The 20337-nt window shown below is 32.9% G+C and overlaps 1 protein-coding gene across 2 annotated transcripts; it reads left to right on the plus strand.

The window, feature by feature from the left end:
• The first annotated feature begins 9659 nt into the window (after window positions 1-9659).
• Window positions 9660-14134, plus strand: LOC122598399 (serine carboxypeptidase-like 10). 2 transcript variants are annotated; one of them, XM_043770998.1, is made up of 15 exons: window positions 9660-9873; window positions 9981-10126; window positions 10422-10498; window positions 10914-11036; window positions 11285-11387; window positions 11529-11566; window positions 11976-12077; window positions 12241-12327; window positions 12426-12581; window positions 12682-12753; window positions 12833-12981; window positions 13092-13205; window positions 13301-13358; window positions 13518-13597; window positions 13892-14134. In XM_043770998.1, exons 1-15 carry the CDS (start codon window positions 9761-9763, stop codon window positions 13914-13916), a joined length of 1443 nt encoding a protein of 480 aa, XP_043626933.1. In that variant the 5' UTR covers window positions 9660-9760; the 3' UTR covers window positions 13917-14134. The 2 variants fall into 2 exon arrangements, with proteins under 2 accessions (XP_043626933.1, XP_043626934.1); XM_043770999.1 differs by having other exon boundaries at window positions 13904-14134.
• Window positions 14135-20337: the final 6203 nt, after the last annotated feature.

The raw sequence follows: 20337 nt of genomic DNA on the forward strand, positions 1-20337 counted from the left end.
GGTGATGTAATGTAATGTCTTACTTTAAATATTTCATAAATGTATGACGTGACAATGAATTCATCGGCCATAACATGTTTTTTACATGATGAAGTTTTGGATACAAACAATACATAATATTATTAGTGTAATAGAAATACATTTATGTCTAACTTCGAACCCAAAATTTTTATAAAAAAAAAAAAAAGAAGCAAGCAGCTACAAAAAATATGTAACCATCATAAAAATAAATGTATAAGAACATTAAGAATAATAAGATGGAAGAACTTGAAGCAAACAATAACATTGACGATGGTGATGTAATGTAATGTCTTGCTTTAAATATTTCATAAATGTATGATGTGACAATGAAGAAAATTACGATTTATATATATATATATATAGGGAAAAGTGAGTATGAGGCTGTTATGCACCCAACTTGGATGAAAAACCCCTCACATACTAATATTTTAATACTTTAAATAAATACATGGCCCCTCATGATTTTTACCTTTTAAAAAAGGCATGTGAGGGGTTTTTCACCCAACTTGGGTGCCTAACAGCCTCATATTCCCTTCCTCCATATATATATATACACACTAGGTTATTTTACCCGCACGATGTGCGGCTATTTAAAAATGTTGTTTTAGTTATATGAATATTTATAATTACTTTTAACAACTATACATTATTTAGGCATATACATATAAATCTATATTATCATTAAATGGAAATTTTTACATTTATTGAAATAGATAAATTCAAAATATAACTCTTATTATTTATGAAAATCATTTATATAAAAACATACATTATTAAATATTTATATTAACTATCACATATTATACTTCATGCAATACTAATGAACATAAAATGAAGTTAAAATGTAAATGTAATGTAAAATCATAACGATCTCTTATTTTTTGCAAAGTGATATGTGGCTTATTAGAATTTCATCACACTCTTTCAAAGAAAATAGTTTCATGAAACTTATTTCATCAAATAATAAAATTCGTAAAAGTTGAAAAGCTTTAATTAAATATAGTTAGAAATCAAATTCAAATTATAATTAGATTACAAATAACAAACCTATGATTCAAGTTACGTTGAATTCACCTGTAATTGATAATAGTTTTTTATAAAACGTAAAATCACCATCACGAAAAGGATAAAAAACTATATTACAATGTGATATATAATATTGGTTATATTGGATAGTAAGATTAAGAAATAAATAATTTGAAAACCAAATATTTTCCAATTTAAAAATAGATTTTAAATTCATACGGATATAGAATGTGATTTTTACTTTTATTTTTTAAAGATTTTGTTTATATGTAGATTCTATTTTTATTTTATTTAATAGTTTTAGATAATATAATTTTGTAGATTTATATATTGTAAAAAAATATAGAGATACCACATAGGATAAAGACCTATGTGGCAATTTTTAAAAATAGCTTTAAATTGTATAATGCTTTAAAATGCTAGGATAACTACTGTTTTAATATTTATATAGATATATATAAACGTTATATATATAACGAAACGAAAGAAAATAACCAAAACTAACTATTTAAAAGTAAAACCGTACATGTGTGAAAGTTGTATAATAAAAACATGAGAACTCAAAAGTTTGGTGTCAAAAAATTAAAACAAAAATTGTGATTAGAGAAAAAAGTGAAAAGAAATAAAAATTTTAAGGTGATAAGTTTGAAAAGAGAGAAAGTACAGGGTAAAATTATTAACTGACAAAAATATAAAATTTTGTACTTTGTGCATATTAACTTATATATTTTACATTGGTTTTTAGTATATATATATATATATTTAGGGAGATGGGAATATAAGGCTGTCGGTTATCTAAGCTTAGGTGTGCAACACTCACATATTGTTTTTTTAATCCATAAAAATCATGGGGGCCCATGCATTTATTCATTAAACAAGAAATAATAAAATATTATTATGTGAGGGGTTCCTCACTAAGCTTAGGGAGGAGGGAGCCGAAAGGTTGAACCTTTCCATCTCTCTTCAACCATCCAATCAAATTACTCCACCTTATTTCAACCTTCTAACCTTTTTCTCAACCTTTTTTAGTGGCAACCGAAGCTCCGAACTTTTTCTTCAAATTTTCATAATTTATCCCCAACACTATAAACTTTACATAATTAACCAATTTTTTAATTTATATGTTTTATTAATAACAAAACACATTACGTAATATTAAAAAACACATTACATAATAAAAGTAAAAATACTACATAATTAGAAAAAAATAGTTTATACTATGTTAAAAAAAAAAGGTTGAAAAAAAAAATTGAACAAGAAAAACAAAAAAGACTTATTCATTTTATATAGTTTAAAAAAAAACTAAGCAAAAAATTGGGATTAATTGGGATTTAATAAGCAGCTCAAAAAAAAAAACAAAAGAAAATAAAAGTTTCAGCAACATGTCAAGTTTGGTCCCTGGATCTTTCTTTCTTTCACTTCTGATCCTCCAACGGTCATGATCAAGGTTTCTAAAGTTGCCACTTCTGGTCCCTGTCTTCAACCTCCCCCCTCATCTCCCAGCGAGCTCCAAGCTCGCGCCACCCATCTCCCTGTGAGCTCGCGGCCATGGCATCCGAAGCCCTCTCCATCTCCCTCAACCCTCTCCATCTCCCTCCTTCAGCTCCCTCCCCCTTAGGTACTGGACAACTTTATATTCCCTTTTCACATATATATATATATTATATAACTAGTATTCTTAAGCAGATGTTGTCCCGAGAAATATAATAATAGGTAGATTGCAAAATATATATATATATATGATCAATGATACATACATAACAATAAACGTAAATAAATGTATGATACTAAGCGTACCATAATGCTAATATAAAATTCAACATGAAGAACAGAAAAAAGTGTAAAAGACTACTTAAAAGCTGACCTTTAGGTGTTATATGTCCCCAATTGGTTTGTGATTACTCAGGTGGCAAGTGTTTTCTTATTTAAAATTACTCTTAAAAATAACCATTACAAATCAAATATACTAATAAAGGAATAAAAAAAACCAAATGCAACGTAATACTAGGTAAAAGGGTTAAGTATCTGGGTGTTTAAGTAACTTGTATATTTTTTCTGTTGTGTGAATGTAACTTTCATTTGGTTCATTGTATGTAAATAACCCCGCCAAATTGAACGTTTAATGTAAAACTTTTATGTTGACCAATCAAAAACTTCTACGTGGCAGCTTATATGGTTTGCCACATATACAATTTTACATTAATCGTTCAGTCTAGCGGGTTACTTACATATAATGAACTAAATGAAAGTTACATTCATACAACAGGAAATGTATAAAAGTTACTTACACCCGCAGATATTAAACCCCTAGGTAAAAATATGACGGAAAAAAGGATTATCAGACACGCTTATAAACAACTACAACTGTTTAGCAGAGATCAGAAATATTAAATTGTCTTTTTTTTAATCTAAAATAACCTTCATATAAATGCTTATAGATTAATATACTAATAAATGATTAAAAAAATGAAAAATAATCTAATAAAAGAAACTGTTAGGTCCAGATTTACTGGACTCGCTCCAGACGAAGCTACTGGAGCTTTCTGAAGATTTGTTCATAAATTATGAGAAGACCAGTGAACCGTTGCTTGTACAGGAGCCTAGATTCCACCAGATTGGTTCACTGGACTTCACTCCAGTCAAAGATCATTCCACTGAAGAACATTCTCACTGAAGTCGAAGACTGAAGTCTGAAGAAAGAAGTCTGACAAATAGCAGAGCTCACTGGCAGACTTATCAGATCTCCTAACTGGTCGAAGACTGAAGTCTGAAGAAAGAAGTCTGACAAATAGCGGAGCTCACTGGCAGACTTATCAGATCTCCTGACTGCAGTCCTTGACAGTGTTTTAGACCTTACAAGTCTGAACACTGATTACGAGGAATTGACTTTATGCCTTTACATGCCTTTACCCAGACAATCCATTTGTCCTTTGTTAAAAGCCTTACACTCGTGTAAAGGTGGTTGGTTAATTAGAAGACAAGTTACTATCAAGTGACTTTATTCTTGTACTTTAACCAATGCATTTAATTCCTTTTAAGTAATTAAAGTAGTTTCCTTAAATGCATGCAACCATATTTGTACGGCAAACAGAATATTATATTATTCTTTTTGCCTATAAATACCAAGTCATTTCCCTCATCCAAATTACACTTTTGCAATTTGGTGCCTTTGCTTAAATATTCTCGATCTAAACAGTTATACTTCACAACTTTAAGTATTTCGATCAAAAGAGTTTATTTAGCAAATATTAGATCACTTGTAATTCATAAGGTTTTTTAGATAATTACTTTGTAATATCTTAGTTCCGCAACAACCTTGTATTTTATTTAACATCAATAAATAAAATACACTTGAAAATTACATTGTGTCTCACCATTTACTTTACTTGCTTATCTTTATATTGCTTAAGTTACGTATTACTTTATATATATTCTTGCATTTAAATTTATTATAATACTAGTCCAATCTAGTGCATACTTGACTTGTCGTATTCTACACTTGTGGGTTAAACCATCAAATGAGAGACTTCACATAAACAGACATCCATGCGACTTTATTTATATATTTTTTACTATTACAATGGTTACATTACTTACATATACTATTTTTATTTTTGTTAGAGTAATTTTTTTACAAACATAGTTTATAAACTTACGCGGATAACCATACAAGTAAGGAGAGAGAATAAAAAAAAAAGAAGAAAACAATTATAATGGTTTTCAATGATAACACAAAAGTTTATAAAAATTTTACGTAAACATTTTTTTGTGATTAAATTTTTTGTTATATTATTATTACTATTTTCATAAGTTGATTGTGAGTATAGATAATGTAAATATGCGATATGAATTTGTATGGCTAGCTTTTTAAAAAATAAGTGTATGTGGCAATTATTGATTGGTTTGAGAAGTTGCTAACTAGTACGGAGTATATGAATAGTTATTGTATCCACGTGTAACAGCAAAATAAGTTTTTTACACGGTAATGTTTTGAACCCAAATTTATCTCAATAATTCAAACTGAAATTATAGAAAAAGACAATTAAATAGTAACAATAACAATAAAAAAATATAAAGGAATAATAAGATGTATAAAATATAAACAATAATTGTATTATACGTGAATGTAAAACGTAATGATGATAAAAGTTATTATATATTAAAAACGTTATATATATTAAATGACGGCTGCAAATAATCAATACCAAATGTTTAAAAGTAAGACCGTAACTGTGTAAAGTTGTTTGATGAAACATGAGAACCCAAAAGTTTAGTGTTAAAAAATTGAAAACGAAAACTTTAATGCGGGATATAAAGTCAAAGATAGAAACTTTAGGTGGTTAAAATAAAAATTGGTAAAAATTATTATATGTTATAAGAACTTGTACATTTCATGCATAAAAAACTTATAAATTCATATTAAATAAAAAAAAGAAAAACATAAATAAGCTATGTTGTACCATATGCATAGAGACGTGTACATTACATATTACTTTTTAGTATATTATGATCATAGTTGTCGACTCGTGAATCTTGACTCGACTCAAAATCTTGATTTTCTGACTCGTGACTCGAATCGTAAGAGTCAAGATATTAGTAGATATAAACGTTATTTGTTTTTTATATTTAACTTTTATATTCTATCCATAAACTTCAATTATATAAGTTTTTATAGCTTATTATAGAGATAATTACAATTAAACTTTTAGTGGTATAAAATGAATACTAGTTATAATATACATAATAATAACTATATCTTATGTCATAGAAATACATTATAAATAGAAAACTAAAACTCAAAGTTATAACTTATAATCAAATTGTAAACACTAGAAAACTTTAGGGGTATAAAGAGACTATTATTATACAATAAGTTAACTAAAAGAAGACAAAAACAAATTGAAAAGGAACATCAGTGTCTGAAAATCCTTTCATCTTCCATAAACACACAGTAAGTGAGAGACAGATTGAATAGATCGACTCAATTTTATAGAGAGAGAAAGAAAAGAAAAGATCATTAATGGAGAATGAAATGAGATAACCATCAACAGATCTAAAAGAAAAGTGAAATCTTGTGCTAAAATTTCTTCTTATTTTCAATTTTTTGGGTGACCCAGTTTTCTTCTTTTAGCCAAACTCAGACGAATTTCCGAGTCGACTCGTCTCCAAAAATTGCGAGTCAGGACATTTTCGAGTCAGTCAATCGAGTCAACTCGTTTTTCCTTTGTTTTGACTTGACTCGTACGAGTCGACTAGTGAGTCGTACGAGTCTAGCAACTATGATTATGATAACTAGAAGGGTACTCGTACGATGCAGCGGTGTAATGGTGGCGTTGGTGGTGGCGATGACGGTCGTGGTGGTGTCTGGCGGTAGTGGCGGCATTGGCAATGCAATGACTGCGACGACGATTGGTGGTTGTGGTGGTGGCGGTGGGGTGGCGACTAACGGTGATAATAGACGGTGGTGGTATTGATGTATGTGTATGTGTGATAAATAGAGACGTGATTGTATATAAGATGTGTGTCTAATGTGTTAAGGGTGATTATGGTATTTTAGGAATATTTTAAAATAATTTCACGATATTGTACAATATAATACTCTAAAGCACATTTGATAGTGTAAAGTTAAAATAAGTGGTGCCTTATATTCTTCAACCTATTGGTCATGTTTTCATACTAAAAAAAAAAAGTTAAGTGCGCCGAAATGTAACTATGATCAAATGTCTATAGTGGGAACTAACTATCAGACGGTATATTGAATGTTAAGAACTTAGTAAAAATGTGCAAATCAAATGTCTCTAGTGGGAACTAACTATCAGACGACCAATCAAAAACTTGCACGTAATAGCTCATATGGGTTGTCACGTATGTCATATTACATAATTTGGATAATTTATCAAGTTGTTAACATACAATGTCCAAAACTTTAGTTCGTTCCTACTATGATACTATAGACATTTGGTTATATTCAGTTACATTTTAAGGTACTTAACCCTAAAAAAAAGGTAATTGGATGTAAACCCTATTCCTACATTAAAATGTTAAATTTTATTCAATTAGTTTCTAAAAGTTTTTTTCCATTGAAATAAAAAGCTTTTTAAAGAAACTTCTTACACATTTTAATATATTTTTTAGCAAAAATCTTTTGAAAAACCACCATAAATATACTTTATGGATTACACCAAGTATTCTAAAATAAATATACTTATAATCTAGATCATCATCATTATGTAATCACCTTGGAAATAGGAATGGAAGGAGATCCTTTCGAGTTATCCAACTTGAGAGGTAAAGTTGGAAAGATCTTGACCTTTTGATAAAAATCAAAGATTCAGATATAAAAATGATCTTTAAATATTGTCCTTTTATTTCAATTCAAGGATTATGATATTTCTAACTTTACGCCTGAAGTTATATTCAACTTGAGTGAATCATCATCCAATATGGATAGAGATCATTGTTTACGTTTAGGGTTTAGTCACTGGATAACCAATGTATTTTTCTTTACTTACAATAGTTACTCATTGAATTGAATTATTGATATGTATCACTCATATACTTTTTAATTTTTTATATGGTTTTTTTTATTTGACCTGATAGGTTAAATATTATGAGTATGCTCGTTTTTTTTCCATCAAAAATTCATTAGTTTGAGTTTATTAGTGAACTTCCATTATACCTATCTTAAAAGTTTTAAAACCATCTTCTTAATATCATTATCCACTTTCTACCCCAACAAAAAATGAAAATCTTCATTTTCCTCTCATCCTTTTCTTATTCTCTTATACCATAATCTCGTCGGAAAAAAGTAACCAGATTATTTGGATGAACAATCATCAAATTCGTTTCATATCACCAAAAGCACTACCACCTTCGTCGCCGCTTATTAAAAGAGAACCCGAAATACCCATTTTTATTTGGATGAACATAGGCTGATGGGTTTTGATTTCGGGGGCTGAGCGGTTCGGGTTTGGAACTCGTTCTATGCCATTAGACGACGTAAAACCGCCATCAACCACTTATGTTATGGGACTGAGGGTTGTTGGGTTTCGATTTTTGGGGTTGTTGAGTTTTGATTTCTCGTTGGATTTTGATTTTGGGGGTTGCTTCTTGTATTTGTTAGTGATGATTGAATCTATTTGCTGCCATGTTATCAATATATGATGATTGATAGAGATGAAGGAGAAACATATAGCTTGTGTTCTTGAGTTTATATGTAGAGGGGAAAGAAGAGAAGAGGGATGAATGGAAGAGAAGGGGTAGAGTTTCCTTCCTTCCAAATCATCCCAAAAGTGAGAGGAAAATATCTTTAACAAATTCTATAGAATTCTCCTTCCAAATCTTTTCCCTTCTTTTCTCTTCTTCCCTTAAATAAAACTCAAGAACCCAAATAGTTTTAAAATCCTTTACAATCTTTTCCTTTTCTTTTAAAACAAAACTCAAGAGCATACCCATAGAGAAAAGCAGAAACTAATATTTTTTTTAAAAAAAGGAAAGTAAAAATTAAGTTTAATCGGTCGTCAACCATGATAAAAGTAGAAAAGTATGTGGGTGATATATACTAATAATGAGTTCAATGGACAACCATTTAAATGAGAAAAAATACATTAGTCATCCAGTGACTAAACCCTTACACTTATGTTGAAGCGATATACTCTTTCTGAATATTCAATCTTTGGGTGAGTTAATTTGAGATCATGTTAAAAAAAACAAAAACAAGATGACCAAATCTCAGTCACTCATTTTCCTCTTTCTCCTCAAATTTTAATTACTCATTGTTTTTTCTATCCTGTATATATATTTTATTCCTTTAATTTATTCAAAAAAAAATTTATCTCAAAAATCGTACATCGATAAATTATAAAAGTTATACGCGTGTTTACAAACTTTTATGCTCTTTCATTAGAGAGGTCATTCAATATACTTTTGATGATTTTTTGATACAGTACGGGCATCGCCTTTTCGGGTATTAATAAGGGGTAGCTAGTGGGGTGATAGGTCTTAATGGATGATCGGTCATAGGGGGGAGATAGATCATAGGTGTGATCGGTTTTCTTCCCGATTTGATACGATACAAGTTTCATCTTTTCGGGTATTAATAATGGGTAGCTAGTGAATATTGATTTTCTCAATGAACCACTTATTTGGAGTCTCCTTCTCCATTGATCATTATTGTAAATTTGTAATTGCTTCAGATGTTTATGAATGATAGTGCCAAATGCATATTGATATTATAATACTAGTTACATCCGTGTAATGCGGTGTGTAGTTGTGAAGGCGGTGGTGGTAGTGGCGGGTGTCCACAGCGACGTTAGTATTGTGGTTATTAATGTAAAAGTAAAAAGGGGTGGTGTATAATATTTTAATAGTTAAGTGAAAATATTGTAAATTAAGTTCATTAAGAGTACTATAGATATTTCAAGTGGATATTATAAGTATTTTAAATGAAAATTTTCAATATAATAAAAAAAATTGATTTATAACAATTTTTGTAATTTTAAGGACTAAATGTAAAATGTAGTATAGATATGGATAATATTTGCACTAGCGATAGATATCGGCCTAGAATCTACGAGTTTTCATTTTCCATATATTATATGTATAAAAAGCAAAATGAGACTAAACTACTACGAGTACTACAAATCTACAATCACGATCTCGTCTTCTACCTTGGAAGCACTACCACAAGCCCAGCAACAGTTATTTCAGTCCGATGTTGTTTGCTGTATTTCTTCTGTTAGCTTCGTTGGATGGCATCAAGTCGCAGTTTTTGGTCAAGACACTGCCAGGCTTGGATGGTGATCTTCCATTCACACTTGAAACTGGGTAAGCTCATACTTAATTAATTTCCATTTAATTATGACTACTCTTCTTTTAAACTTTGGTCTATAATTACGGCGAGTATATATTTTATGCCAACAATGTGGTTGAAGTTACATCGGGGTAGGAGCGTCTGACGACGTGCAGCTATTTTACTACTTCATTGAGTCCGAAGGGAACCCAGAAGATGACCCTCTCATCATCTGGTTAAGTGGAGGCCCTGGTTGCTCTTCTATTTCTGCACTTATGTTTCAAATAGGTATTCCCTTGCATTTTTACAAAAATAACTTTTTTATTTTTTATATAATCATTTGGTTTAAAACAGTAGAGTTTAATTTATTCACCTTTAGTCCTGTCTACATTATATATAATTTTTTCATTCAGGACTACTACTAGACAACATCCAGGACTGTTTAATTTTTGAATTAGAAAATACCAAATTTGCTAGCAGAACTTTTTTAATACGTTGTTAACCTTTCATTATTAGCAAAACATTGCAACGCTGCTTTATAAATGTATATCTATCTGAAACTTCGATCGTACGTTGTGTGCAGGCCCGGTCACTATTAACTATGCAATCTCCACTTTAGAGAATCCGATACTTAAGTTAGTCCCTTATAGTTGGACAAAGGTGTGTAATTAATGATACTCTGTTTTTTTTTTTGAAAGGCAGAGCGAATTAATGGCTAACACCCTCAACTTCGGTGGGTCCAAACCGGGTTTGAATCCTGACAACGCCGTAAAGGGTTGTTCTCACATTTGTAGATGGGTATAGCGTTGCTAAGGCCCCCTCACCACATTTGCTTGTGGCAGGATTCGAACCCTTGACCCTTGGAAAGAAACCACAAAGTGGGAAAATTCCCTAACCACTGGGCTATCACCCCAACGGCTAATGTTACCCTGTTTACTTAGTGTTGCCAAAATGTGCTCAGTTACTTAGATAAGGATGTAATGATTTCATGACTAATGTTTCTCATAACGTTTCTAATAAACATGTCAGGCTGTCAATACTAACTTTCTTGACGTAATGAAATCATTACTTTTAGGTGGCCAACATTATATTTCTTGATCAGCCTGCTGGGTCTGGATTCTCCTATGCAAAAAGTCCTGAAAGTTACATAACGAATGATACATTAGCGTCAAAGCTGGCTTACAGTTTTCTGAGGAAGGTATACTGTCATTTTCCTGGTAAAAGAAATCATAATTCCATTTTCCCATAGACAAGTGACATGTACTTATTTGATGGTGGACACACATGTAGTAAAATTACAATCCTTTCAAAATGGAATTCTTACTTATGATTTATACTGGCCTTGTCAACAATCATTGCACACAATTTCTACACTGGATCGAAATGCAATTTATCGGTTTTATAACAAACTAAGATGGATATTTGCTTATTATGTCTACCTTGCAGTGGCTTGTGGACCATCCTAAATTTCTCAGCAATCCATTGTATGTAGGCGGTGATTCCTACAGTGGCATAATTGTGCCACTTATCGTTCAAGAAATCTATAACGGTACTCCCAAAGACTTTTGGTCCTTGCCATTGGAACTATTTACTACTAGCCCGCCAAGGGTCTTTGAACTAAATAAAGTCTTACTTAAGAAAGACAAATTAAGATATGTATGTTTCAGCTTCTTGTTTCAACCTTTTGTAGGAAATGAAATTGGCGAAGAGCCACCGATGAACATCAAGGTACAAATTTATCATTCGATTATCTTATTATAGAACATAAATTTACATCAAGAAGCCTCTAATTATACTAATATAAATATAGGCTGATACATGACAGCTTATTTCATTTGTAAATTACAATGCTAATTACAATGAGCACATGTTCTGATGTTCATGCATTAACTTATAAATTGCACTAGATTTGATCATTTCAGCACTTGAATAAAAGTTACAGCTAAATTTCTTATGGAGCACTTATTCACTCCTTTTCAAACGGTCTAAATGTTACCACGTGCTTATAAACTGAGAAAATTCACAAATGATGTTCACGACAGTACTTGAACCCATGTCCAACAGGTTATGGGGTAGGTAAAGATACTTGTGGACCAAAGGCTACACGGTACTTATACACTTATTTTACGGTACTCAGGGGTATATGGTCGGTAATCCTTTCACAGATACAAGTGGCGACTATAATTCAAGAATCCCATTCGCTCATGATATGGCACTCTTATCAGATGCAATCTACAAGGTAATAGATCAATTACATTTGAGTTGTCTGTTTTGAGTATTTGAACTTATATAGTCTAGCTAGTATGCGCCCAGACATCATTTTATTACACCTTCCCGAGGTTCTGCTTGAACCAAAGAAAGCTGAAATGTGCTCATGAATTATAAGTTATACATTTTTGCAGTCTGCTAAAGAAAATTGCGGTGGAGAGTACTTGAATGTAGATCCCAACAACAGTCTGTGCATACATGCTCTTCAAACGGTAGATAAGGTACCAGAGCTAAATTCTGATTTGGTTTATTAGCCAATTATTCATCTTCTGCTTTTATATTCATTTTTAATACCCAATTTTCTATTTTTGCTCTGTAGTGTCTTGAACGAATTAACATTCACCAGATTTTAGAGCCTGTTTGTGACACTTCAAATACCATAAAATCTGATCTCTCTAGGAGGGACTTAAGAGGTCTTCACAAGACCTCTTTGGATACTTGGTCGTTACCTCAACTTCAGAAACGATGGTGTCGAGTATTACTCTCCCCCGCTCTCGATCTCTCTCCTTTCATTTGCAAAATATTTTTTTCTTTAGTAAATTTTATATAGATCATACTGAAACTTGTCATTCTAGGATGACAAGGATGAATATACAGCTGCTTGGGCTAATAGAAACGATGTGCGAGAAGCTCTTCACATCCATGAGGTTTGTAGTTAACAGCAAGTTGCAGACATTTTCATGATAACCATGTATAAAAGTATGAAACTGATCTCATAGCCAACAGGAATTCAACAATATCGAATGGGTGCGATGCAATAAAAGCATACAAGGTTATATTTCTATGGAAAACCCGTCTTACACAGGCAATGTCCCGAGTGTTGTTGGCTATCATAGACACTTTACTGATAAAAAATGCCGAGCTCTTGTGTTTAGGTAATAACCTCTAATAGGGCCGTCTTAATGTTACATGTAGCATTTGGAGATCTTTAGTGCTTAGAATAATTTACCACCTTGTGCCTATTTTTTTCTCTTTATTTGAACAGTGGAGATCATGACATGACTATCCCACATTTGGGTACGTTGAACTGGATTCAATCGCTAAACTTGCCAGTCGTAGATGATTGGAGACCCTGGTTTGTTGATGATCAAGTAGCAGGGTTAGTTGAGTTGTCATTTCAGAACCGCCTTGACAAAATTAATGCAAAAAAGGTTAAAAAAAAAAGTACTAATTCGTTGACACTATTTTCTGCAGATACACCATGAAATACATAAATGGGACCGATTACAGCCTGATATTCGCTACTGTAAAGGTGAGAAAATCTACCCCAAAATTTTTCCATTAGTACATAACAATCCCTACGTTTGATTTGAAATTTGCTCGATATATGTTAAATAATAGATCTCGAAAAAAACTTTTTTTGGTTATGCTTCTTTGTTTTAAAAGTTATACATATCTCTAATTATTGAAGGGAGGAGGTCACGCCGCTGGGGAATACAAACCTAAAGAATGTTTGAACATGTTTGTTAGGTGGCTTGCTAATGATACTTTGTAAGCGACCACTCTGAGGTTTATGTTTATTTCTAATGTTGTATGTAATGTATGTATTAATCGTATATTTGTAAATTGTTTTAATTGCTTACACGATTATTGATTGTGGAATATAATAATGAGACATTAGTGTTTTCACGAGTTCTACTTCTACATGATGGCGTAGGCTCGTGATCATGTGTTATATTATACTAGAGGAAAACCCACGGCACTTAGAAATTACAATACGTTACTTAGAGAACCATCAATGTCATCCATACAAACAGTATATGTTAATAACAGTTTGGATTAAAGGTCACTTGACAGGACGATCACTTGACCGACGATGAACAAAGGAAACTCGCATGGGCCTTATCGTCTAGCTAGCAGAAGCAGTTATGGGAGGCGGAGGTACAACCTGGGTGGCATCAGGGAGACTTGGCAGGATAGATGGAGATAAACCTTGTGATCAGTTTAGGGAAATTGATTTGTATAGAATGAATAAAAAAAGTCCCTAATTAGTGAAAACTTGTTATCTATCTATCTATATCTTCTATATCTATATCTATACTATATTAATAAACAAAGTTCCCTTCTCTTTTTTCAACTCTCTACCTTTAAAATACCCAAATTACTCTTAATTTTCAACACATTCCTAACCCACACATTAAATCTACCCAATATATCCTTAAAATATTTTACACCCATATTAATCAAAACTATCTATCTCATTATTAATTAATTTAAATATTTCTATCTAATATCTTTATAATATTTTTAATAACATTATATACAAAGGATACATATTTTAACCATAAAATAACTACACTACCATTCAATTACTTTTAGAGTGATAACCACATCGTTACCACCACCGCCACTAGCACCACCCGTTGCCGCCACCGCTGTCGCATTGCGCAGGTACCCATCTCGTTTAGTTATATTCAAAAAGATACTTTGAAATAGAAATAATAAAAAATAAAACAGTCCTTAATTAGAGAAACACATGTACAAATGGGATTGGGCCGAAGTCCAGTGTTAAAGCCTCTTCCAAGTATTGATTTAAGGCTCAGGCGCTCAGCCACTCAGGTATAATAACTTTTGTTTGGTCCTGAACTAATCATTTAGGGGGGAAAAAAATTAATATAGTTGTAAAGATTTTTGAAAGAGAGAGAGAACAATCTATTGTTAACAGCCAAGTTACAAAGGTTTGTTGTTTTCTTTTATAGGGTTCTTGCTTAAAAAAATTATTTCTTTTTCATCTAGTTAGTTACATTGAAATCATATTTTAAAGACAATATTGCTCTCTAACACTCATGATCGTCCAATTTGCAAAAGCTTTTAACTCGATCGTAGGTAGACCCATCGGATTAAGATTAAAGCTCGAATTTTATTAATGATTGAGTCATTAAATGTAAAATAATGAAAATGAGATAAAATGAATAATCCTAAAACAATTAAAATATAAACTATTACTGTAGTCATAATATAGGATTTAGGAAAGTAACTTCTAAATATTAATTGGGAAATGCTAAATCCAGCTCCAAGGGTTGTATTTAACGTGCATAAAAAAATTTGTACCTTTCATATTAAAAGTCCGCCCCTTGATTTTCATAGTAAATGTACAAACAATTTATGCACCTTAAACACAGCCCTAAGGGCTGTATTTAGCAAACCCCATATTAATTCTAATTGAAAGAGAAAGTAAAAAAAATAAAACTAAACCTATAAAAATGATATATGTCATTTTCACCTTTTATACGATTCCAAATGGCCAAAACACGTTAAGGTTTGACAAACGATAAAATGGTTACGTTAAGGTTTGACAAACGATAAAATGTTAACCATTTTACAATTTACATCAAAAGTGTATGTTGTTCTTTTTAAAGTCTTTATACTCGTATCATTCTGGCATTATCAAAGTTATGATGTCATCAAACTTTTATTCCTACTAGTTATGACATCATCTACATTTTCTTCTTCTTTTCCGTGTTACTTATGCTCCGCTTGATCCACAAATATGGTAGCCAATTCTTGAACCATATCCTCATCGTGCACCCACACTCGAAAAGAACTCGAGCCCTAGTTCTCATTATCAGTTGCACTTGTTAAGTAATTACAAACATCCGACACACTGAAAATCATAAAAATATTCATAATGGTGTAAGCATTGTCATTTATATCGTGTACATTTTGTGTCTCTAATCAGAGAAGTTGTTGTTATTCGTTTGAGAATCGAGAACTTATTTTAATTAGAGAGATTTTTGTTGTTAAAGGAATGATTATCATGATTAATTAGACACTCGATTATTGAAGTAAACTCAAGTGATATTCAGATTATATTCTCGTGAAAGTGATATTCATAACCATTCAATAGGTGCCTATTTATAGGCTTACAATGACTCAACGTAAACAGAAAATTAAGCAACTAACTAACGAAAAATCTGCTAACAACTTGGACTTAGACTCCCTACAAACTTGCTAACAGCTAAGACATCTTCATAAGACTTATTCAAACACGTTTACATGATCACTTGCTACACAGATGACCGTTAAACTTTATTCCTCACGTGCATATTAAATATTAGCAAGTAACCATACTTCAATATCCTCCCCTAAGCTGAACTTCTGTAGTTTAGTTTATCTCGACGACTCCCATTGCCTCCCTCAGTTTCTTGAAATCTTCCTTCTTCAATGGTTTTGTCATGATGTCTGCTATCTGCTTCTTGGTATCACAGTATACCAACTTCACTTCTCCATTATTAACCATGTCTCTCAAAAAATGATATCTAACATGAATATGTTTAGTCTTCCTATGCATAACTGGATTTTCTGATAACTTGATGGTTGATGTGTTGTCACACATAATCTCCATTGTATCTTCTAGTTTTTCACATAAGTCACCAAGCAATCCCTTTGTCCATATGAAATGACAGACACAATGAGTAGCAGCTACATACTCTGCTCCAGTTGATGATAATGTCACTATTTCTTGTTTTCTTGAACTCCAACTAACAACAGCTCCTCTATATAAACTGATATATCCTGAAGTACATTTCCTGTCTTCCACATCTCGTGCATAATCATTGTCAGTGTACATGCTTAATCCTTCTTTACTTGTGCTTGAGTAAAACAACCCATAAGTACATGTACCCTTTAGATACCTTAATACTCTTTTTGCAGCTTCCCAATGTTCCTTTCTTGGCTTGCTCATAAACCTGGACAACAAGCATACTACATAAGTGAGGTCGGGTCTGGTGATAGTGATATACATGAGACTGCCAATTAGTCTCTTGTAATTTGTTGGATCCCATTCCTCCCCTACTCCATACTTGGTTAACTCGATGCCTTGAACAATTGGATTTTCAACAGGATGACAATCTTGCATCTTAAATCTTTCTATCACTTCTCTTGCATATTTCTTCTGCCCAATGTAAATGCCTAATTCAGATTGCTTTATTTCTATGCCCAAGAAGTACCTCATTAATCCCAAATCAGTCATTTCAAATTCTCTTTTCATAGACTGTTTGAACTGCTCACATATGCTACTGTTTGAGCCTGCATAAATCAAGTCATCCACATACAAACTTACTATCAAGGTGTTTCCCCATACACTTTTGATAAACAAAGTGTTATCATATCGACTTTGCTTGAACCCTTCTCTCTTGAAGTATCTTTCAATTCGATTAAACCAAGCTCTGGGAGCCTGCTTTAAACCATATAAAGCCCTCTTCAGCTTGTACACTTTGCTTTCTTGACCATCCTTCATAAATCCAAGTGGCTGTTCAACGTACACTGTTTCTTTCAATTCACCATTAAGAAATGCGCTTTTTACGTCTAACTGGTAAACCTTCCACTTTCTTTGTGCTGCGATTGCTAACATGGTTCTTATTGTGTCCCATCTTGCCACGGGAGCAAACACTTCTTCATAATCTACACCCTTTTGTTGTGCATACCCCTTTACGACCAACCTTGCTTTATACTTATCAACCTTACCTTCTTCATTCATCTTAGTCTTATACAACCATTTCACTCCAATTGGTACTGCATCTCTTGGAGCTGTGACTAATTCCCATGTATTATTCTTCTCTATGGCACTCAATTCTTCTTGCATAGTTTTCTGCCACTTTTCTTCTTTGGATGCTTCTTCATAGGATGAAGGATCTCCAAATTCAGTATACATAGCATATCCTTCATCTTCTTCATCATCACTTTTGTCATCTGTTTGATAGTCTTGCATCCAAATAGGCTTTCTCCTGATTCTTACATTCTGCTGACCCCTATCTGCAGTTGCTAAGTTTCTTTGATTTGTATCTGCACCATTTGTTTCTTGTGAGTTTACTGAAGTTGCTTGTGTAGGTGATGTTTCATGAGATTGTTGCTCAACTTGAGCATGATCAGTGATATCACCTTGTTCTGTCACTTCTATTACTGCAGTGGGAACTTCAGTTTCCCCTTCTACTACCAGATCCTCTCTTACTTTATTGTCCCAGTCCCAATGCTTATCTTCTTCAAATATCACATCCCTACTTATGATGATCTCTTTGCTTAATTACAGGATTGTACAACCTATAAGCTTTAGATCCTTGACTAATTCCAAACATGACACATTTTTGACTTCTTGCATCTAGTTTTGTTCTCATTTGAACAGGTATGTGCACATGACATATACATCCAAAACTCTCATATACTCCACATTAGGCTTATTTCCTGACCACATTTCTTTTGGTACTCTTTTGTCTAAGGCCCTAAAGACACACCTATTTAATATGTGACATGACCAGATGGCAGCTTCAGCCCAAAAGTGTTTTGGGACTTTTGTTTCAGCTAAAAGGCATCTAACCATATTCATGAGAGTTCTATTTCTTCTTTCTGCCACCCCATTTTGTTGTGGGGTGTAGGCAGTGGTCAGATGTCTTTTTATACCATGAATTTCACAAAATTCTTTGAATTGTTGAGATGTGAATTCTCCACCTCTATCACTTCTAAGGATCTTAATGGTGTCTCCTATTTCATTTTCTACTAGAGCCTTAAATCTTTTAAAGTATTCAAAACATTCACTCTTATTTACCAAAAGATAAACCCAGGTTTTTCGAGTGTAGTCATCAATAAACACCAATACATACCTTTTTCCACAAGAAGTTGGTGAGATGGGGCAGCAAAGATCTGTGTGTACAAGTTCCAGTTTCTTACTTGACTTCCAGTTTGCCTTCTTTGGTATTGGTATTCTGCTTTGCTTGCCTATGTTGCATGTCTCACACACTTGAGTTTTTCCACAAACTTTTGACATTCCCTTTACCATACCTTGGTACTGCATCATCCTTAAAGCCTTGTGATGGACATGTCCCAACCTTTTGTGCCATATATTAGTGTTCACCTCTTCTGTCACTTGCATGCACTGGCCACTAGAGATTGAATTGTGTCCATACACTATGAACATCCTATTCTTTGCCATCTTAGACTTCATAATCAGTCCTCTACTTGGATGATAAACTTGACACACTCCATGGTTGATAACTACTTTTATCTCTTTGTCCTGCAGCTACCCTAGACTCAAAAGATTTGAGTTTAAACTGGGTATGTAGTAGACATTGGTGAATGTTTGCTTAATGCCCTCAATTTGAAAGCTTACATCACCAATTCCACATACATCTAGTTTCAGCCCATTTCCCAATTTGACTGTATTTCTGAACTTCTCATCCAATCTGGTGAACCAGCCCTTCATGCCCGTCATATGATTAGAACATGCTGAATCTAAGAACCGGAATCCATGCTCTACCTTTTGCTCCTCTTCACCTTTAATCATCAACATCAAATCTTCATTTTCATCAAATTCTGTATAGTTGACAGTTTTGTCTTCTTGAGGGCACTCAAACTGAAAATGTCCAGTTTGATGACATTTATAGCATTCAATTTGAGTTTTGTCAAAGCTTGTCCTTCCACGACCTCTTCCTCTTCCTCTAGTGAAGCCTCTTCTTCCACGATTGTACCCTCTACCAAAGTGGCTTTCATCCACTTTCAAGGCATGCTCATCTATATCCTTCTTCACAAGCTTCTGTTCTTGCACCATCAATGAGCTTTGAAGTTCATCGATGGTGAATGTATCTAAGTCATTTGCCTCTTCAATTGAACACACTACATAATTGAAATTTGGTGTAAGGGTTCTCAATATCTTTTCTACTATCTTCACATCATTCATGTCTTCACCATTGTTTCTCATTTCATTAGAAACAGTCATGACTCTTCCAAAATATTCAGCTACTGATTCTCCTGTCTTCATTTCTAAGGTCTCAAACTGCCTTCTTAATCGTTGCAGTTGAGCCCTTTTCACTCTGTTGTTGCCTTTGTACTTTTTCTTCATGGCCTCCCACAATTGTTTTGTTGTCTTCTTCTCTTTGATTGTGCATAGTATGCTTTTATCAATTGAATAGAAGAAGAAATCCATGGCCTTGTGGTCCATGAGTTTCATCTCTGCTATCTCTCTTCTTCTTGCATCTGAGATCTGATCTCCTTGTTTGGGCTCAACGTAGCCTTTTTCAATGGCTGGCCAGAACTCTTTTGACCTTAACAGGTTTTCCATGACCATGCTCCAATGATCATAGTCACCTTCAAATTTGGGTATAGGAAACCCTTGCGACGAACTTCCTTCTGCAGCCATATTGTTTCACTCTAATCTCTTTTTTGTTTTGATCAGAACACTTGCTTTGATACCACCTGAAGTAAACTCAAGTGATATTCAGATTATATTCTCGTGAAAGTGA

Source organism: Erigeron canadensis, chromosome 4 (genome assembly GCF_010389155.1).
Source record: "Erigeron canadensis isolate Cc75 chromosome 4, C_canadensis_v1, whole genome shotgun sequence".
Taxonomy (NCBI): Eukaryota; Viridiplantae; Streptophyta; class Magnoliopsida; order Asterales; family Asteraceae; genus Erigeron; species Erigeron canadensis.